Source organism: Barbus barbus (assembly GCF_936440315.1).
Source record: "Barbus barbus genome assembly, chromosome: 26".
Lineage (NCBI taxonomy): Eukaryota > Metazoa > Chordata > Actinopteri > Cypriniformes > Cyprinidae > Barbus > Barbus barbus.
This window is the reverse complement of record NC_136754.1, coordinates 5,931,723-5,958,243: the sequence shown is the minus strand read 5'-3', so window position 1 is coordinate 5,958,243 and position 26,521 is coordinate 5,931,723. Positions and strand designations below refer to the sequence as shown.

The window sequence follows — 26,521 nt, the reverse complement described above, 5'->3', positions numbered from 1 at the left end:
CTAGGTGTATATGACTTTCTTCTTTCAGACGAATCCAATCAGAGTTATATTAAAAATGGTCCTGGCCAGGGGTGGACTGGGGCCAAAAAGTGGCCCTGGACTTTTTGGCACAGAGTGGCCCACCAAACCCGGTCCGCAACACACCACACCATAAATGAGTGGCATATTCTTGACATTATAATTTGTCTTTTCTGGTGTATATGACAAATAGTAAATAATTTTAAAGAATTTTTACGAGGGACAGTTTAATGTCACTAAAGTTAAATACCAATATTGTCAGTCCATATGACACGATGCTCCGGTATTGTCTAGAAGACTGGAATAGTGCAGAATGTGGACTGTTTTCATGGGTACTTTCTATTGGTCATCATACACAGTATTTGTCCTTTTGCAGGAGCTAGACATCTATCATTTTAAGGAATAGAGCTCCAAATGTGGAAAAGAGTATACAAATTATTTTGATGATTAAAAATACAGTAAACAGTACTGTGACATATATAATGTTACAATTTAAAATAGGTGTCTTCTATGCAAATATATAGTAAAATATTATTGATCGCTGTGATCAAAGCTGAATTTTCAGCATCATTTCTCCAGTCTTTAGTGTCACATGATCCTTCAGAAATCATTCTGATATGCTGATTTGCTGCTCAAGAAACATGTCTGATTATTATGAATGATGAAAACGTTTGTGCTGCTTCATATTTTTGTGGAAAATATACCATTCAGTCTAGGGTAAGATTAAAAAATATAAATTTATATTTTTCTTCAACAATGTTGAATTAATCAAAGATTATAGAATACAAAAAGGGACTTTGATTAAATTGATTTAAGTGACAGTAAATATATTTACATTATTACAAAGTACTTATATTTCAAATAAATGTTGTTCTTTAACTGAGAACCATTATACCAATAATAAAACCATTATGAATAATTGATCACAAATAATAACTGATAATAAAAGCAGCAAATTAGGCAGCATTAGAATGATTTCTGAAGGGACATTGAAGACTGGAGTAATGATGCTGAAAATTCAGCTTTGATCACAGAAATAAATTACATTTTAAAACATCCTAAATAGAAAACCACTATTTTAAGTGTAATATTTCATAATTTTAGGCTATTGTTTTACTGTATTTTTGATTAAATAAATTCAATCTTCTTTCAAATAAATAAATAAATAAAAAGCCTTAATTATTTCAAACTTTTAACCACCAGTGTGTATATAAAATAGGCTAATGCATGTAAATTAATAAGCAAATTATATTTTTATTAGGCCTATAATATAAATCACTTTCCTATGCACAGCACTCGAAAGCATTTAGTCTTCAGATTTACATTGTTTGATTGAGAACGATTTTTAACACGTGAAATCACGGAAGAAAGCAGATTTACATTAACACTTATCTCATGTCTGCTGAAAACTGCATTATGTAGCCTACATTATGACGATTCGAATAACGGCATTACAATCTGACAAATTTGAAAAGGCCAGTAGCAGTTTGCATTCCTGAAAATGAATGTCTGTCGTTTAACGAAACGGTTGGCAAATATTGCTGAATTATCACTCGTCATGTTTAGCTGCTTACATTTGACCTCATCTCGCATTCAAGTCATGCGCAGCTCAGGGTCTGTAAACAGTAAATCCCGCCTTCTGCACTTTGATTGGCTATTTCAAACATTTTGACATTGACGAGCGATTTTGAGCCGCTGCACTGAGCCGGAGCACGCTATATTAATTAGAATTTTTGAATGAAGTGGGCCGCACGGGCCATTCGTCTGGGCCAATGGAAGGATATATGTACATCTACTACTAATCCATTTTTTATATATATTATGCAAAGAGTCGGCCCACATTGTAGAGCGGCCCACCGAGAAAACTCCTGGTGCTCCAGATGGCCAGTCACAATCCTGTAGTGAATCGATGCGTTTTTGTAAGAAAAATATCCATATTTCAAATGTAATAAACAAACTCGCGAGGCTAGTATATCTCAGAGGCTTGCGTGCGACACATATGTCATCCGCCAGAAAGGCTTCCGCATACGACAGTCAGCAGAAGTGAGAGAAAAGTGTTCATTGCATTTGAAATATGGATATTTTTCTTACAAACATGCATGGATTCGCTACAGGAGGTCTTTATTTACGCCTGTCTGAAAGAAGAAATTCATATAGGAAGCCTCAAGAGTGAGTAAATCACAGGCTAATTTTCATTTTTGGGTGAACTAACCCTTTAATCACAAATAATAATATTAGTTCATAAATTGGGCTTAATTTTCTTCATGCAAAATATATTTTTCTTTTCTTTTGTTTGTTATTTACTTTTTTTGTGTGTGTGGATATTTCTTGACTATTCTTGTGAGATTTCCCCAGCTATATATGTTGTTATGTATGCCCACAATATTTAGTCAAACTCTTGTGTGCAAAGCAGCGGTCGTTAATGCTGTTTTGTTTTCTTAGCAAGATAAATAAAATTACATTTCAGGATTTTTACACGACTGTATCTTTCTCCAATTTCCTATAAGCGTTCAATGTTTAACCTGTATGTGGCACTTAGTCCTCTAAGTTAAACAATCAATCAGTCCAAAAATAACAGTGTAAATGTTACGCAATATTTCTGATTCTAGGAAGACATATCAATATTTATGCCTTGGTGTAAAATCCCTGAGTGTCATTCTGATCCATTTAGCTGTGAAGTGATATTTACCTGTTTCTCCTTCTCCATGGAAACCATTTACAAGCGTGCCTGTGACAAATCCACATCTGTCCCCTAAATCACTTACCACAGTCTGCAGGAAGGGGGAAGGAGAAACACATTTACCTTCAGGTCTGGATTTGAGGCACAAACACATGCCAAGAGATGGAAACTCTAATGGAGGGAAAGTCGAAGCGTTTCTACCTAGTTGCAGAAGACCTTTTTTTATCTCTGCTTTGTTCGTTTGGCAATTGGTACAACAAGTCGGGTCGAGCTGAGATTCACATACGTTCTTCTAATTTATTGAACTCCTCTGAAAGCCCAGTGGAGATGTTTGCGCACGAGTGGCATGGATTCATCCCTCCCTGCCACATGAGGGTGCTTCAGCTGTGCCCCATTTTGGCCTTCCTGGCCATTCTGCTGATCACTCCGGTTCTTCTAGTACGTATCCTGTCCCGAGTTGACCTGCGGCAGAAGACACGTTACCTCCTCCTGGCCAATGTTCTCTTCAGTGACCTGCTCTTTGTTTGCATGAACATCCTGAGTGCCTGCATCAATTTAGCCGGTGTGTTGATGACAGAGTGGCCGTGTGCCGTGCTGCTCTTCCTGTCTGCGGTTTTATACAGCTCTGGGGTACTAAGCATTACAGCAATGGTGCTGGATACCTGCTTTGCAGTGTTAGCCCCCTTTCGCTACCTGGCACTGTGGCCTGTGTCACGGACCTACGGAGCAATTGCCGCCATCTGGGTCATCTCTGTCTTTCTCCCTGCGGCCGCTGTTGGCATGTTTTTGTGGTACCATAGTACGGCCCCCTGCGCCCTCCACCTCTGCTCCCTTCCTTTGCTGATGGTTTTGACCGTAAGCCACTTTCGCCCACTCCACGTCTCCATGCTGCTGACGGTCACGGGTATCATTTTCATCCTCCTCCTGGTGTTGTCTGGTTACCTCATCCTCTACTTTTGTACCCGTAGTTCAGGCGTGTGGAAGGGCGAGACCTCATCTCGTGCTAGAGGAACATTTCTCATCCATTATCTCCACCTGTTCCTATCTTTCTGTCCCCTGCTGGTTTTGATGATCGAGCTGTTGCTTTGCCAAAACAGTGAGACTATGGACCCCAAAGCAAGCCTGTGGATGTCCCTGGTGGTGTGTAACGTCTTGCTCATCCTGCCCAAAGCCTTGGCGCCGTACCTGTATGGGCTCCGCTATAGAGAACTGTGCAGCTTGCTGTTCCAGTTCTTTCATCTGAATAGGCCAACTACTATCACACCTATGATATAAATATGCTTATTTGAACTTGTTGTAAAAGACTTTAAAAAAGGTGTTGCTGAACTTTTCATCAACCAGTTAAAACTGCTAGTTAAACCAGTTAAAACATAAAATTAGCTATCTGTAATGATGCTCAAATGGGGTTTTGTAAGTAATAATATATGTCACAAAAATATGTGAGAATAATCAAAAATGTACATTCAGTTGTGGTAATTATGGCATTTATTGTGTTTAATATGATATTGTGTATTTACTTATGGCATTCACTATGTATTTTGGTTACTAAAAACTATTTTTAGCCTATCAAAAAAAAAAAATAAAATACTATAAACTAATATCTACTTTACAAATGGTGTAAGAGGCTTTGAAAATCTCTCGTTTTATTTAATTTTTTTGATGACGGCTTAAACCAGGTTACTATATTTTATTGTAGAAACAAGTAACAACTTTTGTATTTTGACTGAAACGAAGCAATGTAAAGTATTGTAATTTCGTGATAAACCGAGTACCTGTATGTTCAAATGTTTACACATTTGCGTTATTTGAAAGATTCCTGTAAGAAATAAGAATAAAACTTACCAGAGAAACTCCCTCTCAACCTGTTCGTCTGATTAAAAGTTTACAAATGTCACTGCTGCTGCAAATTCGATTCATATATTAATATTATAATGGAAACCTGATCCAGAAATACCTATTATTCGCTATTATTATATTAAATTTTTAAAAAATGCACGCGAAACACCGGTAGGATTTAAATAACCACAAGATGGCGCCTTTTAGCGAGGATGATTTCGTCTAGTAGTTTTATGCTGGAGATTTTTTGTAAATTCTAAAATTATACTAAATATAATAGTTTTTACTAGATATACTGTAATTAATTTACATTTTATCATTCACAAATAATACTTTAATTATGCATGCTTCTGATTACACAAGGGAGTTTCTAGTTCTAGTTATGCGTGTCAACGCCACCATTTTATTGAACTGTACAAAACACGTTGTAAGTGTAAACAAGGAATACATTCTAATCGAAATTCTTTGTTCTTTATTAACAAAATAACATAACTAACAACGTCCAAGTAACACAATTGGCTTTGGGACCGCTGAAAAGGTACGAGAACTGTCTTCGTTCATAAACGGGTTTTTGTTTGCAAACAACTGCTATCCACATGGAAATTCTCCCGCACTGTATTCTGGGATATGATGTTCTTTTACTGGTTTGAAGGACTGATGAAACAGAGACAGAACTACATTTCCCATGAACACATTTCACTTGAACAACTGACATGCATTCTTTGTGCAAGAACAAGCAGAGAGAGGCTATGAGAAGGATGATAACAAAGAAAACTTAACAGTGACAGCACAAGTGCGCACGCTTATGGATCTCTCTCTCTCTTTTTTTTTTTTATAGAAACAAACGGATTTGTTTGTTCGCATTTATTTTTAAGGATCTTTAACCCTTGCTATTAAATTTGATGTTTGGCAGAAAGTTGGTCTCCTGTGGATAAGGTGAGAAAAATAATGCTGTCCTTTTATCTGAGCAACTGAGATACGATTGATTGAGATAGACTGAATGCATTAACACTCCGATATTATTGTCATGTTTGTTTATGTCATGTTTATATATCAAAATACGTGTTTATATCTAAATAATGTAATATATACTGTATATAATGTACATATACATATTTGCATACATGCATGGGGTATATATATATATATATATATATATATATATATATTTACATTTTTTACTCTACATGTGGCATTGAGATCATTTCTGCTGGCAGCTCTAAGTTTTGAGACTTGAATGTTTATTCAGAAACTGCAACTGCTGTAAATCTTTGGTGGACTATAGTAGACCACCTTGGACCAGCAACAAAACAACTGGGATGGTTATTGAAACATAATGTCTAGACTAGCTTTTATCCAGCCTTAAACAACTAATGACCTTTTTAGACCAGCTAAAAACCAATTGCCATTCTTTCTCTGTGGTTTAAAGCCTTTTATGGAGTAGAAATCACACAATTCATCTAATTCATATGATTTCATCATTTCAGTCTGCATGGGGCATGTTTTGTTGTCAAACAGTTTCAGCTGTGGAGGAAATATTGAGCAACCGTCGATGTTCCTTTATTTCTACTTCCACATCAAAACAAACCTGAGTGACATAAAAAAAGATTGCGCAAACTCTCCCTCTTTCTCGCTCACTCACTCACTTTATCTCTCAGCCACAAAGAATCAATGTTCCTTTTATATCAGTGCACTATTCCCTTGAGGAATAGATTTAGTTTTGTTTTATTTATTTTTACCGGTCACATGTCCGTGTGCTCTAGTAACCTTCTCAGATATTTATGAACCCAGTGCCTTTCTTTTCTGTGATGATTGTCCAATAATTTGTTTTTTAACCTAAAATGTTTGTATTTATTTTTTGCTTTTTTAATTGACCCTTGGTATAACACTCATAATACATTTAAAATAACACTTATGTTCACATTTTTCTTAATATAATAATAATAATTGTACATTTATGTATATTATTTAATGATTTGAAGTAGTAATACCACTAATGTAGTGTTTGTTTATTGTAAATGCTGTTCTTCTACAGGTGTTGATGGTCACCAATCGTTTTCCTGCAACCATTGATGGTGATTAATTATTGGTGAAGGGCTCTCATCAGATACAATCATGGTGCTCATTCTGGGTCACCGTCTGAATCATGAGAACTCTGGTGGTGTGCCGGAATCGCCAGCAGTCAAGCGTAAAGTCTTTGAGATGGAGTCTAAGACCCTGAGCGACGTATATAACTTCTCTTCTGGTTCCTCTCACTCTGAGAGCGTTCTTCAGGTCTTCAACGAGTTCCGCGAAAGCCGCCTCTTCACAGATGTGATCATAAGCGTCCAGGGTCGCGAATTCCCATGTCACCGTGCCGTGCTGTCAGCCTGCAGCAGTTACTTCCGTGCCATGTTCTGCAACGACCACAGAGAGAGCCGTGAGATGCTTGTGGAGATCAACGGCATCCAGGCTGACTCTATGGACACCTTCCTGCAGTATGTTTACACCGGTCGTGCCTGCATCACCACCCACAACGTCCAGTTCCTCTTCGAGACCTCCAGCCTCTTCCAGATCACCACACTGCGGGATGCTTGTGCAAAATTCCTGGAAGAGCAGCTGGACCCCTGCAACTGCCTCGGGATCCAGCGTTTCGCAGGTGCCCACTCTCTCAAACAGCTGGCCAGTCGCTGCCGTGCTTTTGCCTTGCTGAATTTTCCAGAAGTTGCTCAGCATGAGGAGTTTCTAGACCTTCACAAGGATGAGCTGCAGGAATACTTGGCCAGCGATGAGCTGTCCATTGGCAGGGAGGAGGTGGTGTTCGAGGCGGTGATGCGTTGGGTCTACCATGACGTGGAGTACCGCAGACCCATGCTGAAAGATCTACTACAACATGTCCGACTGCCTCTCCTGCACCCAAACTATTTTGTACAGACGGTGAGTGGTACATTCAAATTCATTTGAACAGAACGAGAAGCTCTTTATTAGTTCAACTAATCCAGAAATGCACTGCTTAGATGTTTACAAAGTGCTGCAGAGATGACATATTTTTGTAGGCCAAACCAAATGTTAGCATCACCCTTTTCCTTGAAAGGTTTTTTTTTTCCCCATTGGCTGTTGGATTATTGCAGAAAACAAGCTCTGTGACCAACAAACGTTTATGACTTACAAAAGTTTAGAAGTTGATGTAAAAGTTTATACAAGTCTTGTTCGTCATGATAATCTTCACAAATGAACACAAGAAACGTCATCCCTGCAGCACTCTATAGAGATCAAAGAATCATAAAATCAGCCATGATTTGTTTCTTAAAGTGTCCTCAAGTGAAAATGAACTCCATACCTTGGGTATGGCTTGGTCCTAGAGTTACACAACCAGATAAAGCTAGGCCTAGAGATTTGGCTAGTTGTAGTGTGTTGCTGCATTCCATTTACCTTGGAAGTTGGATGTCGGAGCTAAGAATGACGTCACATCAGAGTTGACCACGTTCCAGTACCCAAGTTGGAAAACCAACTTCAATACCAGTCAATAAAAAAAAAGCAGTATTTTACAAAGATAATGCAGAAGTATCATGGATAGTACTGTGTGCGCCACTAAGTTTACTGAGACAAACAGAAATGTTAATAAACAGTATATAACTACTGTTTCCCTTCTTTTGATGCACTGAACAGCTATATTGGATTCTAAAGTTGTTCCAGTTCCTCCGAGTTTCCGAGTTGGAACTCCGACTTGAGGGGGTGTTCCAGTGAAAAGTTCCTATACACAGTAAACTCGGAATTTCTGACTTCCAAGTACAAATGGAGTGTAGCGTTTTATTCCAGTGATAATCAAACACATTTCAAACCAGTTAATCAAGATCCTGGGGTTCACTTGAAAACTATCGGCAGGTGTGCTGAAGTTTGCCAAGTCAAAGCTCTTTCCTTATTGTCGTAATGCAACAAGATTATTTAAACAAGATAGCTGGACTCAACAGGAAGGCAGATATAAGGAAGCCAGATTAATGTCAGGCATTAAGAATGCGATAATATTTTGCAGGTGGAAGGCGATAAACTGATCCAGAATGCCCCAGAATGTTACCAGCTGCTGCACGAAGCACGTCGCTATCACGTACTTGGCAATGAGATGATGTCGCCACGAACCAGACCCCGCAGGTACGCAAACATTTGTGACCGGAAATTGGTCGATAAGCTGATTTGCTCTTAAAACAAATAGTTTCTTCTTCCTGTGAGGGATACTTGTTTTTTAAAATAGTTTTTGCCATGAAAATAGCCTAAGATGCTGACATGGCATTAAATAAATATATACTACTACTTCCTGTGAGGGACTAAAATTATATGCAATTCACAGAGAAAGTGAAACTGGACAAACTGAAAACAGGTTTTCAAAGGACTGTGTTGAACACTTGAGGATGAGACATACTCCTCCATTTGTTAACAAGAAAAGGTATAATTTGGGCTTAAACCTTAGTAACTTAAGCTCATGATTCGTCTCCATTTTTTTTGCTCTTACTTGTAGCGAATGATCGCTCAAATTGTGCATCTAAAGCTGACAGATTTATGATTCCCAGGAAGTAAAAAATGCAGGAGGGATGCCATATCTTGAGACTAGAATATCACCTACCACACTAACAACCACTCAAAACACTTTAGCAACCACATAACAACATCCTGGCATTGTTGCAGTGACTTTTGCACGGACAGACACCACTCACGTTTTCTTCAGAACAAATATAGTCCATTTCTACACTCTCACTAGCCTGATATCATTAAGCACTTCTATTTATAGAAAGTATCCATTTAAAAGAAGGCTCAGAATAAGAAAACATGTCTTTGTTTAGTGACAGCATATCTTGTTCTGAAGGTAGTATTTATTTAGGGAAACTGTTTTTGGAAGTATTTTTAGGGTAGTATCTTTATAGGAGACAGATGTGGGGAAGTTTAATCAGTACTTGGGGGCAGTATCTTGATATGGAGTTTCTGTTTTTAGGGTCAGTATCCTAATATGGGTTCTATATCTGTATTTAGAAGCAGTATCTGTGTTCTGGAGGTGTTATCTGTGTTTGGAGTCAGTAGTCAGTATATTGTATTGGGATTGAAAATGTATGAGCTTAATGCATTAAATGCATGCACTTTTAATTGTCTAGAAAAAAAAAAAAATTATGTTATGTGGGTCTCTTACTTGTGGCTGTGTCAAGGAAGAGGATTCATTCTTCAATGAATCATAGCGGAAGCTCATTGTACCTTAGCAAGAATGACGCTTAACCTCTTTCTGATGATGTAACCACTTCAAAGCCCATGCTTATCTGGTATTGTTGTTTTTTCCCTGTCTGCAGGTCTACTGGTTTCTCTGAGGTCATTGTGGTGGTGGGAGGCTGTGAGCGAATGGGGGGTTTCAATCTGCCATACACAGAATGCTACGACCCCGTGACGGGAGAGTGGACATCTCTTGCTAAACACCCCGAGTACACTAAGTCTGAGTATGCAGTGTGCGCCCTCCGCAATGATATCATTGTGTCAGGTTAGACCCTCTTATTTCTATGTGACAAATGATTTTGTTTTCTGTTTTAGAGTAGCCCCACCCACAGTGAAACTTCACTGGTCCAAAGCCCTCATTGTATATGAAATACCTTTTATGATTTTGTTACATAATGCTGAATTTTTGTTTTAACTGCAGACAGAAAAATGACTCGAGGCTGGAAACTGATAAAGTGTGGTTAGGACATGGTGAAATGCGCTGTACTTTTGATGCTGGTCTGTCCTGTACTTGGTCACAGTGACTGATCAGAAAGTGGCTATTTGTGTGGAACCTGAACACACACACACACACACACTCTTTTGAGTTGTGTTGTTGGCACAGGCATGTTGAACTTCCTATAAAAGTAGATTTACCCAGATTTACACATTAGGGAGGTGTTTTGATATCTGCCTGGAACAAAAATGACATCTAATAAAAATTTAATATGTGCAGTTTGAACTGCAATCTTTGCAATTTGAACGGTTTTGTTTAATTTTACCTTAAAACATTTGAAGTGTCCTACTGACAGGACTATTGCTGTGTGAAGTCTGAAGAAAGGTGATCCAACTTTATACCACCTCACAGGTTAAAAACTGTTAAAATAAGTCAGTTTTGGAGACAGGACCCAAACCATGTATGGGGATCAGAATATCGTTGATACTTGGGAATGGGCTCTTAAAAATTGTGCCACAAGCCAACCATCTCTAGCAAGCACCACTCAAATTTTCTTTAGAAAATGTAAGCATCTACTTTTAAATTCATTGTTCAGTTGAGCTTCATTTAACAAATTCTGTTGTTGTTTGAATGGGTTGGACAAATTAGTCCAGGGTTTTCTGTGGTGGGTTAAGGGGTTTTAGCAAATGCCTTGTTTGTGAGGACATTTCTGGAACAGCTGTTTATGATTTGAGGAAACAACAGCTGCCTCTGTGGCCAGCCAGTGTGTCAAGGGCTGTTCTCACTGGCAAACTCCAGCGTTCTATTGGCTGAGTGCTTGGGACATTTTAAACTCTAACTGGCATGGGCGAGCGGCATTTTGGGGGAGTATTTGCACCAAAGGTTTTAGAATAGTTCCAGGAATGATCTGCAGTTTTTGGCTGCAGATGTTGAAGTTATTGCATCACGTCATTCAAGGTCACTGGCTATATCTACAGGCCATGCATTTGAGGAGTTTCTGTATCTGTGACGTTTTATGCATTTAAACTTGACCTAAATTCTTTCAGCTCACGTGTGTTTTTGTTTAAACAAGCTGGATGCCATAATGTGTAATTCTGAGTTGTGTAATTCTTATTCTTCTCATTCTAGGGCCATTGTTCAGCGCTTTAAAAACATGAAGTAGTATGGAGTGTGTTTTGTGTGTCTGATTTCCATGAATAGAGCTGTGTTTTCAGACTCATGTTCTCACGTGTCAAGTTTGCCCTTCTCTCTGTCTCTCACACACACACTCGTAAACACACTTCTTACTGCTCTTCTCACATGCACGTGTTGTTGGCCAACCTCCAGCGTCAAGTTCAGAGGCCTCTTACTAAATCTGTGCCTCTTCTGTCAAAAGTCATGTCCTACTAGCATGGTGGTTCAGCTGTCTCTGATAAACATTACTCTTGGAATTCTTTCAAGAATAACAAAAATCTCCACTGTAGAGTGTAAGTACACAGCTTGCCAGATCAAGTGATTCCATACATACTTCATAAATTTAAGATCACTATTTTATCCACTCATCTACATGTTTTATTTAATAGAATCATGCAGAATTTGCTGCTTTCTGATCATACAAATTAAATCAAAGCATGTACAAGTAAAGTAACTTAAAATACACCAAAGTACCTGTTTTAGACAGCTGACACGTTATTAACATGTTACATTACATGCCAAATAATCTTTCATAGGAACCCTGTGTCTGCATTACTTCAGCAGAGCACAAAAATGAAAGTTGCTCTTATTCACTTCCCTGCATGTTGATCAAAACTGCATGACTTTCTTTCTTCTACTCCATTGACTTGATATATTTTTCGCAACATCTTCATTTGTGTTACACAGAAGATAGAAAGTTATATAAGTTTGCAATGAAATGATGAACTGAAAAAGAGAAATGTCTGAATTTGATGGTGTTCATTGCAACATCCATGCCTGCAATTCGTTTAGACGTGCGCTTTTATTTTGATAATTTCGTCATTTGCTGTGACAAGAGCAAGTTAAGTTAGTTCATTTCAGTGTTGAAATATGACGGAAGACATAATTGGTTGGCAGTTCCTCCTCTGAGGCAGTGGATCTGAGTCAGCAGCAAAAAGACACATGCAGTGTTTCTAAGAACGTCTCCACTTGCCTTCTCCCTGTTAGAAAAACCATAAATCATTCCATCCAAACTTGACCAAGAGGACCACTCTTTTACAACTTGACATTTTAAATGAACGTACGCTAATTTGACGTTTCCTTTTCACAGTTGCCCATTTTAGGAGGTTAATGAACGTGATTTAAGCATAAATCACATCTGGGGCTGAGCCCATTTGTGCCATTTCATAGTGCAAAGGAACTTTATATTTACAAGCTAAATAACTCAAATTACACTCATTTTTCAGGATTTTTAATATGTCATCATCAGGGTCTGGTAGAAAAATAAACAATGAACTAAAAATGTCAGATTAAAGAGGAAAGGAATAAAACGGTTTCTAATTTATTTTATATGAGGCTTCCTTATTGAATATATTGCCCTAGGCCACAATTTATCACTGGTTTTTGCAATGTTTTTGTTAGAAATGTTATGAAGTTTGAGAAAAATTAGATTTTGGGCTTTAATATAATATTGCCAAGACATTTTGTCATTAAAAATAGTCCAAATGATTATGATGCCTCTAAAACATTCAGGACTGTCCAAAATAGATTTGAAGCTGCATCCCTTCGGCAATGTTTTTGTTAATGACTAGCTTTACTGTTCACCTGCAAGTTTTGCATCCGGTACTGAAAGTGCCTACTTAGTGACAAAATGTAAAGTGTCAGCTGGTGACAGATTGCATCTTAAATGCTGGTTTGTCTGGTCTTCAGTCTGAATGCATGTCACAAAGGCTTGATGGTCTTTGTCAAGGGATATTTATGACAGAAGAGCCCACCAAAAGGACTGGAGCCAGTCTTTATAATGTTTACTCCGCATTAGAGGACAAAGCAAGCACATCCTCTTTAATTAGAGATTTTGAATGTCTTTGTTTACCAGACAGTTGCTCAGCTAATCCGCTAATGGAGTTTATGAGCACTGTAGTTCTTGTTGTGCCGCTTGTACTTCCTTAAAAATGTTCTTCAGTTTTTTTCTACCTCCTCTTTTTCCATCTTTAAGCTTCCTTTTTTTCATTTTCCCCAGTCAAAAAAAGCTGGTTATTTTGAGTTTGTTTACTTCAGCACTCATGTGCATGCCCCAATATGAGCTAAAGAGGCTAAATTTATGATACCAGTTTCCTGCACTAAAAATAGCTGAATAAAGGCATTACCAAGATGGCCATCTAGTGCACCGACCTACCTTTAAGGAACTTTGACGGCACTGAGAAGGAAGAATGGTCTCATATGCTATTTGAGCACTTCTCAGACCTTCATTATCTAAGTCTGTAAACAGAATTAAAGTGGAATGGCCTGCTCCCAGGTGTTGAGTGTGTGTGTGTGGGAGAGAAGGACTGTCAGAGCTTGTCTCAGACCTGCTTTTTGGATGATAACCAGCCATTTGGCCGAGATGTGAAGTGACAAAGAATACAACAGCCCTCAGCGGGTTTAGATAAACACAGATGACAACAAAAAAGGACGTTCAGATCAGAGGGAGCTTTTCTGTTTAACAGGAACACAGGTGAAGCACTGTGGTTTGTGTAATTACAGACATGGTGTCTGAAACTGAGAATTAATTTTGGGTTTGCAAAGTTGAAATATTTGACCACAAACAAACTGCTAGTGGTTGGCAAACAAGCTATACAGTGGCCATAAAAAGTATCTTGACAATGTTAAAAATGTATGAATATCATTGATAAACTAAATGATGCTCAGAACTGACTTTTTTGAGCCCATTTCTGCAATGTTTGGTCTCGAGGTAATTTTAGTGGATGCACTATTAAGTACAAGATGTCCTGGCAGAGTAATACATCATCATATTAGATCAGAAAATTATCAACTCATGTTTGACACTCAGAAAGTCTCAAAATACTTTTGTCTTCATTGTAAAGGGATTATATGTAAAGAATTTAGTAAAATGTTCAATAACACACACACACACACACACACACACACACACACACCATTGTTCCTTTAGTATTTTGTATGTAATGTAGTATTTATTAATATTTGTAATATTTATTAATGATTTCCTAATATTTTGTGTGTGTATTTACAACATTCACTTGTCTAAATGGGGTCATTCCATAGACTTCTATTGTTGTTATACTGAGCAGTTAGAAATACTCTAACCTAACCCTCACAGAAAACCTTTGCATATTTACTTTTTATTTTTATATTGTTTCTACAAATTAGGATGTTCTCAAGTGTCTCCAAAAGCAAGGTTTGCCAGTTTTAGCTTGTTTTTGGGTACAAATTTGTCCCTAAAATATGGTTGGAATGACACCACACACACACAGCTTGCTTATGCTGTTGTTAATGTTGTGGTTATTATTTACAGGTGGACGCATCAACAGCAGTTACGTCTGGATGTATAACTCTCAGCTCAACATGTGGATCAGAGTGGCCTCTCTTAATAAGGGTCGATGGAGACACAAGATGACCGTCCTTCTGGGGAAGGTGAGAGGGAGTGGTGTGTGTGTGTGTGTGTCTCTGTGTGTGAGTTTCCAGTCCCAGTGTCCCATTTCCTAAATCAAAAGCACACTTCCTTTAGTGCATTGTGACTGTATGGAGAAAATTATGCAGGATTTGCACCTTTGTGTTGCACTAATAAAACATCTAATGTAAGTAAATACTTGTAATTGTTGCTTAGGAAAACTCATTATAATTGGTTCAAATACATGGCTATTTTTGAATGGCTGTTGATGGAGAAATATGATTTTGGCTTTATTTAGGCATCCCCACCCCTGATTGTTTTTTGTTTTTCCTTATAATAATTAACCCTGTATTGAAAATACTCAAATTTTATGTTCTCTTTCTTCTCCATAATTATCTTCAAATATTGCAGATTGATGCACTTAATGTTTGCTATACTTTAAACTTAAAAAAAAAAAATCTTACCCAGTTGGCTTTTTTTTTTTTTTAAGCATATATGCAATAAAATATTTTGTGGTTTATGCTTGAAACAAGATAAAACACTTCGGCATTGGAGTAAGAGAAATAAACTTTAAATTTGTACAGCACAAATCTTACCATTACATATAAGTGCAAAAAGGTTTTTTAAAAAGTGTGCAAATGAGTATTTTAGTAACCAGGGTTTAAGTGCATGTTTAGGACTGTTGTTATGATCAAATGTTTACAGCTGTAATCAGATTGTGCTGTTGCCATTTAACTGATAGATTTGTAGAAATTAGCTGCCCCGGTTATTGTGTGTTGTGTTTGTCTTATGGAAAATCATGCTTCACTTCCTGTGAATTGTTTCCTGTGTCTTTTTCATGTTTCATGTTTTATGATAGTCTTTTGGTGTTTTATTTTGAGAGTTTGTGAATGTTTTAAACACATGCATTTTATTACACATGCAGGGGGTGTAATGTGCTGCCTGCTTGGATGTAATACATGTTTTCTGTTCATACACATAACGAGAGAGAGAGAGAAAAACATACACAAAATGCTCTCTTGAGACTTTTTTTTTTCTTGGAAAACGGTTGATGTAATTCTCTCTTTTCGTGTGTGTGTGTATATATATATGTGCCCACCCAGTGCCCATCCTCCTCTATAGTTGTTTACAGACACATTTGCTTACTTTTCAGGATGTTTGTGGCTCTAGAAGGAGGTTTGAAATGAGTTTCCATTTTAAAGGAAACAGTTTACCCAAAAATAAGTTTTAACATTTACGCCCTCATGTTGTTCTCAACCTGTATGACACTACAATTGACATGAGGGTGAGCAAATGATTTTTTGTATTTCGGTGAGCTGTCCCTTTTTTTGTCCAGTGAGCGGTCCCTGTTTTTCAGTCCCCTGTTTTTCTTCTAAATTTTTTACCTTTAGTTTTTTTTTTAATGCATTTCATTTTGCGTTGTTTGTGTGTGTGTATGTTGTTTATGGCCATGTTTGCATGCCAAATGCATTACTAACGGTGGCCCAGTAGTCCACAACACAACGAAATCTCAACAACACAATAAAATCGCCACAACACAATGCATAGGACTAATTTCGTTGTGTTGCGGCTTGTATTCATTGTGTTGTGGCTTGTTTCTCCTGTGCTATGCACTACAGAGCCACCATAAGTTTTTTTTTTTTTTTTTTTTTTTTAATGCTTTAAACGACAAAAGCAACAGACATAATGAAGCCAGGGGAATAAATCAAACATTGTATCAGACAATAGAAAATTCCTTGGGAGTCACAGGAAATTAAAGTAAGAAACTCATCATATGTCATTAGATACCCTTGAGTGCTAAATAAATGAAATGACGGCCTAAAACAATATCCTTATCAAAAAAAAACTTTTGTGTTTATACAAAATACAACGGTTGTTCCAAATAAAATAACGCTGCGGATGAAAATTGTGCTGGTAGATTAGTTTCCAAGCTAACAAAGCTTGAGCATGAAAGGCAAATTTCCCTGGCAATTTCTCAATCTTATAATCACACATTAGTAAAAAAAACAAATAGAGTTGGTCAAAAATAAAATTAGGAATAAAATTCCACAAAGAAGATTTTTTTCAAACTAAATTTTAACCAATTAACTTTGAGAGTATTATTTAAAGTAGAGAATGTACAGATACAAATGTACGAATGTTTATGAATGTAGTGCATACAATTCTTCCATTAAAAAATATTAACTAAAATCTGATCAGTAGTTTTAACAGTTTTATTGTCTAAATATATAGTTGAACCAATATAGGTTAGTCTAGACATTCCTTCTGCTTTTGACGGAAGAACTACCTCTAAAGGGACGGGTCCCTTAATAACCAAAGATTAAATTTACATTTATTATTTTCACAAAGGCAGAATTAAAATTCAGGGAAACTCTTATAGTGTTCACTTTTTGAAATGACAATGCCTAAATAATTTTTTCAAGACTAATATCTCAAATTTTTTTTATATTAAGGTACAAACCTGAAGCATTAGAAAACAACTGAATAGTTTTAATTGCCTGATGAACCTGGCTAGAATTGTTTTTAAATTGCTTCCTTAACCTCATCTACAGTAATTGGTGAGTCACATTAAATTTTTTCATCATGATTAATAGAATTAACATTACCAAGATGCTTACTGAAAGTATCCAAATCAGCAAGATTAAATTTAGGTTCATGCAAATTTGATTAATTGACAAAATTGAGAATTGTAGATAGAATTGCATTTAGCCCTGTTTTCTCAAGCTTTCAAGTTTGGGGCAGATCGGACATTGTATGGCTAAGTTATTACAACTTCCTGTTTCATTGCGAAACATCAAAATTATTCAGGCCGCCACAGACAACTCAACTCAACTTCAACTCAAGCTCAACTCAAACTCAAGATCTTCACAATTTAACATCACAAAGGGCTTTAGATTATACTGACCAAATTTGGTGTTGATCTAAATAAATCTCTAGGAGAAGTTCATTAAAATACATTTCTTGAAAATGGCAAAAACAACACAAAATTTGCCAAGATAATTCAAAAATAACCAACTTCCTGTTGGGTTAAAAACAACATCGCCACTCAAGACTAGTTAACTTCTCAACAATGGCCTTCAGTTCAGCTGACATGCCCGAGATCTTTTTTCTATTCCATCTGAGCAACTGTTCAGCTGTGTTATCCCTAATAGCTGTGATGAGAAGTCAGCTCGAGTGAAATCACTTGCTCTTTTCTTTGTGACTGGCGAGTGATAGGCAATGCAGGGAGCACCTCTTCAGCTAAAGTGAACATGTCTTCCTCACTCGCACAAGAAGCAACGCAATTATAGCCACCGCTGTCTGGTGAGCACACGTTATTACTAACGTTAGCCACATTAGCATCAACTGAAGAATAATTCAAAGGACCACTTTTACACCCCATGGCAATGCAATACAGGGGAAAACTTCAAGTTAAAGGTGTAACAAAACACACACAGCACACAATTAAATAAAAGTATTTTTGCTCTGTCTAAACACAGTTGGTGCAAGAGCTTGCACAAACACGTCTGATTAGGCAGCCATCTTGGACTCACCCCATAATAACTACGTTCAGGTGTTGACCCTTGAACGAGTCTCTTCCTTAGACATTTCAGAAGAACCACTAGTGTTTTATGGAAAAACAGTTTAAGCAAGATAAGAGAATGATGAATGCATGTACTGGTAGATGGCAGGAAATCATATTTAATAGCATATCTTACATAATTTAATTCCATCTACTTCATTCTCTTATCTTGTTTGTGCAGTTCCATATAAAATAACTTTCAAGTTTTTGGCGTGCAGAGACAGCGGGGTTCAAATCCTGATCAGAAATGTTTTTTTTTTTTGTTTTTTTTTTAACCAAGCAAAATTGCAACTTGAACTAGCCAGTAATTACCATATACACTCACCAGCCACTTTATTAGGTACACCTGTTCAATTGCTTGGTAACATAAATTGCTAATCAGCCAATCACATGGCAGCAACTCAATGCATTTAGGCATCAAAGACGACTTTACGATAGCATCATGATAGCATGATAGCATCTTCATGATAGCATCAACTGCGTGATGCTATCATGTCAATATGGACCAAAATCTCTGAGGAATGTTTCCAGCACCTTGTTGAATCTATGCCACGAAGAAGGTGCCCTTGAGCAAGGCACCGAACCCACAACTGCTCCCCGGGCGCCGCAGCATAAATGGCTGCCCACTGCTCCGGGTGTGTGTTCACGGTGTGTGTGTGTGATTCTTGAATCTTGAATCTTGCTGAAGTTAAAACCGAGCATCAGAATAGGGAAGAAAGGGGATTTAAGTGACTTTGAACATGGAATGGTTGTTGGTCCCAGGTGGGCTGGTCTGAGTCAAATACTACTGATCTACTGGGATTTTCACGCATAACCATCTCTAGGGTTTACAGAGAATGGTCCGAAAAAAAGAAAATGTCCAGTGAGCGGCAGTTGTGTCGAGGAAAATGCCTTGTTGATGTCAGAGGAGAATGGGCAGACTGGTTAGAAATGATAGAAAGGCAACAGTACCTCAAATAAACACTCGTTACAACCAAGGTATGCAGAATACCATCTCTGAACACACAACACGTCGAATCCTGAAGCAGATGGGCTACAGCAGCAGAAGACCACACCGGGTGCCGCTCCTGTCAGCTAAGAACAGGAAACGGAGGCTACAATTCGCACAGGCTCACCAAAATTGGACCATGGAAGATTGGAAAAACGTTGCCTGATCTGATGAGTCTCGATTTCTGCTGCGACATTCAGATGGTAGAGTCAGAATTTGGACTCAGGGTCAGAACTTTACTCAAATGAGCCTCCACAGTCACCAGATCTCAATCCAATAGAGCACCTTTGGGATGTGGTGGAACTGGAGATTCACATCATGGATGTGCAGCCGACAAATCTGCAGCAACTGCGTGATGCTATCATGTCAATATGGACCAAAATCTCTGAGGAATGTTTCCAGCACCTTGTTGAATCTATGCCACGAAGAATTAAGGCAGTTCTGAAGGCAAAAGGGGGTCCAACCCATACTAGCAAGGTGTACCTAATAAAGTGGCCAGTGAGTGTATATTTATCATGGAAGAAGCAGCACATTTGACATTTTGATACAGATACAATTACTTTCCTTTTAATGAATAAATATAAGGTTATGGATTTCAGTGGAATGAATGCCATTTTAATCAGTGAAGACAGGGTGGAACTGGGTTTAAATAATCAGAGAGTGTGAATAAGATAACTTTAGCCTCTTAGGTCAGAGGTCATAAAGTCTGTATGTGCGTCTACGTTACACAGGATCTTAGGCCTTAGGCAACTGCGATCTGTTTCTCCACTCTGTTGAACAGGTTTCCTGTTGAACAGCTTTAATGTGGGTCAGTGTCATTATGTTGTTATCGTGGCCCCTCCACACTTCCTCTGCTGTGTCAGTTTGAGGATAAAGCTGTTTTTGGAGAGGATACGACGAGTGCTTGTCTCTACAGAGAAACACCAAAGCCAGGGAAAAGTGATGCTTATGTTGGATCTCTGTCACTGTTTATTGTTCTTCTAGTAATAGAATAATTTGCAGATTGATTAAGTAAACATTAAAAAGGAATAGTTCACCCAAGTATGAACATTTGCCTGAAAAGTTACCCACCCTCAGGCCATCTGAGATGTAGATGAGTTTGTTTCTTCATCAGAACAGATTTGGAGAAATGTAGCATTACATCACTTGCTCACCAAAGACTTCAGTCCTTCTGTTAATGTCTTGTGAAGCAAAGTTTGCATGTTTGTAATAAACAAATCCATCATTAAGATGTGTTTAACTTCAAACTGTTGCTTCTGGCTAAAATACAAGAACTCAGTCCATAATATCGTTCTCTCTAGTGAAAAGCCATCTTGTCTGAATCAGGAAAGAAATATGCACAGATCAAGCACCATTTACAAAATTACCGTTTTCAAAATGCAAAAAAAAAAAAAAAAGCTTAATATTATTACTCATTTTTATAAAATGTTTTCCCCCTAAAATTAACTTTTATTTTAGGGTTGGATTATCCACATGTGTTCATTTAGATAGTTAGGTAAACATATGTGTATGTATCCTGCAGGTGTATGCAGTTGGAGGTTATGATGGGCAGTCTTGTCTCAGTAACGTGGAGGTGTACGACTCATTCTCCAACCGCTGGACTGAGGTGGCCCCCATGAAAGAAGCCGTATCCTGCCCGGCGGTCACCAGCTGTGCCGGAAAGCTTTTCGTCATTGGAGGAGAACCCTATGAAAACAGCTGCTCCAATAAGGTGAGTGTATGAGTGCTGAACGCACCCACAATATAATATTAGACAGAGCTCATTTATGAAACTCATAACTTGGTTTTTGTTCTTTATGTAAAACACTGACAGTGCAACATATTCCTGGTGATTTTTCAGTGCTGGCAGACCCTTTCTGCAATAGTGCTTTTGTGTAATTTTTAGGTGTCTTGAAAATTAAAATCTTGATTTTTGTTTAGGTGAGGCCTTTTTTTTTTTTGTCTCGGCTAGAAAAAAGTACTTGCATTAAAACCTGCCCATCTGTTACATGCAATAACCACACGTTCTGTCTTAGTGATACTGTCGTCTAATTTTCCTGTTTGATATGCTGCATTTATAGAGAAAATAGGCCATAACCAGAGCAGCAGTTTAACCAACCTGTCACACCGGCTCTGCTCTCAACCCTAGTGAACGCCATACTTTAATTAGGCTGAACTGGTTTGCTGGTAAAGCTGTTCTCCTAGCCTGACTAGCTGAAACATGCACCAAAACCAGCTAACAGACCTGCCTGATCACTCCGGATGGGAGACATTTTTGACTGGTTTCATATGGATCATTTGTCACTTGAGTTTTGTTACAATGCTTTTTTAGAAGATAGCTATCTAAACAGCCAGCGAGGCAGTTCACTAGGGTTTGTCATAATTTTTGTGTCTTATATTTGACTAATTTTAATGTAATATTTTTTCTCATATACACTACCGTTCAAAAATGTTAGTAAGATTTTATATTTAAAAAAAAATAGTCTCAAGATTGCATTAATACAGTAATATTAATATTTTTTAATATTATTGACATTCGAAAAAAAAAAATATTTTAAAATTTATTTTAATGTAATTTATTCCAGTGAATTCAGTTTATTCCTAGTGTCTCATAATCCTTCAGAAATCATTCTATTATGCTGATTTGATACTCAAGAAACATTTATTATCAATGTTGAAAACAGTTGTGCTGCTTAATACATTTGTGAAACCGTAATTTCTTTGATAAATAGAAAAGAAGAAAATCTTAACTGCCCTCAGACTTTTAAACATTAGTGTGTGAGAGGGGTCCTGCTGAACTCCCCTGTAATGGTCCTTCTGTAACCCCTAAAATATGGGCATCTCTTTGAACAGAAGGGCTGCTAATGGCAGATGGGTAAGTGAATGTGTGTTTTGTGCAGGTGGTCTATAACCTAATGGACAGGTGGGCCTGCATTCTGAGCTTATTGTCCTCAGACACTGCTGCCATCTCGGGTAACATCTCACATGGGTTTCTCTCATTGATTTTCCAGTGCTCAGATTACTGTATTCTTTACTTGCCATCTGGAGCAGAAAGAGAGAAAGAGAAAGAAAAACATGAAAGGGAAGGATCTGATATAGTTTAATACAAAGCTCTCTACAAAATGTTGCATGTTCCTCCATGTAAGTGCTGCATCTGTCATTGGAGAGTTTCCAAATGGTGTCTCTTTGACAATATTTCTTTACTCTCTGTCAGTGCGTGTCTTCAGTGACATCCATATTGTCAGTCTTTCTTAACTCTATACATCAGCCAGCACAGAGAAAGATTGTTTGCACTGAAGAGTGCAAATATTAGATTAACTACTTTGTACTGGTTTTCGCCCACAGGGCTTGTTCTCTGCTTTCATTTCATTAAATAGGATATTGTGCTGATGACTATTAGGAATTTACAAAGATATTATGACTATGGTGTTTGATCACCATTTTAACACCTGCATATAAAAAATAATATATATATATATATATATTGCAACTTATATACATTAATTTGATTCATTGACAATATCTCTCATGTAAAATACTTCACAGATTTTTTTCCTCATCTAAATAAAGTGTCAAAGTGACAAAAATAAAAGTTCATAAGCTGAAAAGTAAGACTCAATGCTGTTATTGTTAACTAATACAGTACATAATACAAAATAAAAACTATTGACAATAGTAATATTACAATAATAGTATATGTGTGTGTATATATATATATATATATATATATATATATATATATATATATTACTACTAAAATAACTAGTATGAAATAGTTTATAAAGTTTAGAATTTTAAGACTTTTCAAGATTATAAAACAACCTTTCTCCACTGTGTTTCAGGTCCAGTGTTATGATCCAGAGTCAGACAGCTGGCAGCTGAAGGCATCTATTCCCTTCACCAAACCCAATATCTCTGCCATTTCTCTCAATCACCTCATATACGTATGCGGTGGCCTCACCAAGTCCATCTACTGCTACGATCCTTCACAGGACCACTGGATGCATGTGGGCCACACCTTCAGCCGACAGGTACCTGAAGCCTAGTGAAAACCTCCAAGTTCCTGTCATTTAGTCCCATATACTGATTCTGTTATTGTCTGTGTGTGTTTAGGAGAGTTGCGGTATGTCTGTTTGTAATGGAAAGATCTACATCCTGGGTGGACGGGGAGAAAACAGCGAAGCCTCTGACAACATTGTGTGCTACGACCCGGCCTCCGGCATCATCACATGCACGCCTGCTATGCCTCGTCCCATCTCCTACCATGGCTGTGTTACCATACAACGTTTCAGCGAAAAACAACACAAACCCTGAAAGCAAATGCACATCTAGATCATGTCCAAAACATGGAGCAGTAGACTCTTGCATCCATATCAAAAACAACTTTGCATCGTGACAACTGCTATTTTTCTATTACTTATGCAGTTAACATATATACATCTACATGCACTGTAGATGTAGCACAGTGTTTAACTGCTACAGTTAGAGGTGTGCGATATGATGATTTTTGATCGTGGACGATAAAAATGTCTCCACGATCTGCTTTTGAAGAAATATCGTAGTATCGTGCTATTATGTCAAATACAGTTCTGGCGCCTCCGTCTCTTTATACTGTACAACACGACATACAGCAGTAGAGTTACTCTGACAGGACACTGCACTTATTCGCGATCGCAAAAGTACATTATTTGCATCCAAGCCTTGCTGGTTAAATGTTTCATTCGCATACTAAAACCCTTTCAAACAGCGCCTGATTACTGAACCAAGTTATCTTTTGTGCTAATACTGTCAAAACACACAAGGTTTACATACAGACTGAGTTGGTTATCTCTAAAATGAAAGTAAATAGTTAAGAGAGAAACAGATGCGTGCCTGTATATTAGATGCATGCAGGTCTTAAAGGGTCAAGACACTAAACATGCTGTCGACTGTCATTTAAAGGGATAGTTCACCCTAAAATTTAATTTCTGTCATTATTTACTCACTCACATGTTTCCCAAACCTCTATTAATTTCTTGTGCTGAACCCAAAAGAAGATATTTTGAAGAATGAGGGTAACCAAACAGTTGCTGGTCCACATTGACTTTGATAGCAGGAAAGAAAAATCCTATGGAAGTCACTGTGGACCAGCAACTGTTTGGTTTTCCACCTTCTTCAAAATAGCATTTATGTTCAGCAGAAGAAAGAAACTCATTCAGGTTTAAAATAACTTTGAGTAAAGGATGGTATAAAAATAAAACATTATGACAGAATTAACAGACAGATGACAGAGTATTTATTTTTGGGGGAACTATTCATTTAACGTTAACAAAACAACAAAACGCAAAGAGAAAAATCACTCACTATTCTTGACTGAAAAACTTTAATACAGTTGCTTTAGGAATCAGTCTATATAGTGTTTTATTGAATGCTCCTGCTAAATACACCTATTGTACCTGAAAATAAAGCACTGTTTGTTTTATTTGTATATTATGTGTATTTGTAATGTGTATCTTTGTGCTTATTTTTTAATAAGAAAGATAAAATAATGACAAAGATTTTTACCTTCGCCCACTTTGGCCTAAATATCTGCCATGTATCTTTGTCTTTCTAGTTTGGCTGTAATGCTCAGACAACTTGTAAAACCAAAATAGTAAAACTAACATCACAAAGAATCGTGATAAAATCATGATATTTCTCAAAACAATTTGTGATATGATATTTTTTTCCATATCGCCCACCCCTAGCTACAGTCATCATGCCATACTTGTTGTTATCTGTAAGACAGCAGTCAACGGACTTTTTTCTGGAACAAGGAAGTATGTCAAACGTTACCTTCCTCATAACTGACATACATTCAGAGAATGAGTCAGATCTAATGGATACAATGCAGGGATGTCCTGTATTGATAAAAAGACACCACAATGCACACTTCTTTGTAATATTTTTCAGATTTTTTGTTGTAATTTTCCCCACACGTTTTTATTTTTAAATGTGCATTTGTTTATGCCTTTAACTATTTCTATATTATTTTGTAGCATTATTCTTGTATTTTGACAAAGTTTGTAAAGTCTGCAAACAGAAACCTTTTTAGGTTCATTCTTGGGGTGATTTTAATGTGTTATTTACTCTTTTTACATCATATTATGCTTAAGTAAAAGAAAGCACATAAATACTACATCAGACATGCTGTATGAGGAGGTTTTTGCATTCTAAGCATTTGAAAACCTCACACCTCTGTGATGAACAGCTCTGATTTTGGTCAATGAATTGTCACGTCAGATTCTTATAGGTTCTTAATGAACCATATAGCTGTGAAACTAATTTTTTTCATTGTATTTAAGCGTCTCCTTATCTTTAGTGTGACAACCAGGACGTGCCTTTCTGATCTTTTTTTTATCAGTGCCCCAATCATGCACTTGTATTTCTAGTGTTAGTAATATATGGCAATGTAAATACATTCTACTCATTTAATGTTATCTGTGTTATTTTACGTTGTGCTTTGTAAACAATCTCATAGCTGTAGATAGCATCTGAATTTTTGAGTTGGACTGCTGGAAATTCTTGTGTTTGTGTATTCAAATTAACCTGGAACTGTTTTCATGTTTAGCAGCAAGATAACTGCAGTCTCTGCTCTAGTACTTGTCAGTACTGGAAGTAGACATTTAACTGTCCAAAATAATTTGGTGTAATTCATCTGAAAGTGTCAGGCAGGATGCTGGCAGCTAGTTTACCCAAAGCACTGCATCTCCTGCATTTCTGCCTGCAATGACAAAAACATAAGAGTGTCTGTATATACTTATTTATATATTTTCATATACATAATGTTGATTTGTCCTTCGATCATTTTGATAATTACCAGCTGTACTGGTCTAAACTTTTTGTAAATGTTATTTTGCCAACATTCTGTATGTTCAATTATGCAATTAAAAAAATTTATAAATATCTGACCATTTTTCCAACCCAGCTTTATAATGTTCGTCTGGATTAGATGTGGTGTTTTGTAGGATTGTATGGACAGTTGGTCCAAGCTCGGAGTTGGTTTTCAACTCATTCATAAGTATAACCTGGTATTTTTGTTGCAGTAGAAACTCTATCGGACCATTTAATTTCAGTGGAATGAAACTGTAGCTGTTATCGAGCCCGTGTCCAAAGCATAAGAAATATTGGACATGTTTCAAATATAACAATAATAATAAAAAACCGTACTGTGTAAAACTGCAAAAGTGCCTCAATAAAAAAAGTTCATTTGC

General features: G+C 37.2%; 2 protein-coding genes across 2 annotated transcripts; both read left to right on the top strand.

The window, feature by feature from the left end:
* Positions 1 to 2,860: 2,860 nt before the first annotated feature.
* Positions 2,861 to 3,973, top strand: LOC306846664 (putative G-protein coupled receptor 148; the record flags this gene model as incomplete). Its single annotated transcript, XM_079380201.1, has 1 exon — positions 2,861 to 3,973. One exon carries the CDS (start codon positions 2,861 to 2,863, stop codon positions 3,971 to 3,973), a length of 1,113 nt encoding a protein of 370 aa, XP_079236327.1.
* A 961-nt stretch (positions 3,974 to 4,934) lies between these two features.
* LOC306846658 (kelch-like protein 24a) lies at positions 4,935 to 26,521 on the top strand. The gene is made up of 8 exons (XM_079380192.1): positions 4,935 to 5,470; positions 6,570 to 7,450; positions 8,547 to 8,662; positions 9,844 to 10,028; positions 14,665 to 14,783; positions 20,833 to 21,021; positions 23,132 to 23,320; positions 23,403 to 26,521. The coding sequence occupies exons 2-8, from the start codon at positions 6,650 to 6,652 to the stop codon at positions 23,601 to 23,603; spliced, it is 1,800 nt and encodes a 599-aa protein (XP_079236318.1). The 5' UTR covers positions 4,935 to 5,470; positions 6,570 to 6,649; the 3' UTR covers positions 23,604 to 26,521.

Coding starts and splice junctions, on each gene's coding strand:
- LOC306846658 (XM_079380192.1), top strand. CDS start 6,650: ATGGTGCTCATTCTGGGTCACCGTCTGAATCATGAGAACTCTGGTGGT. Junction 7,451..8,546: donor CAAACTATTTTGTACAGACG/GTGAGTGGTACA, acceptor AATATTTTGCAG/GTGGAAGGCGATAAACTGAT. Junction 23,321..23,402: donor GCCACACCTTCAGCCGACAG/GTACCTGAAGCC, acceptor GTGTGTGTTTAG/GAGAGTTGCGGTATGTCTGT.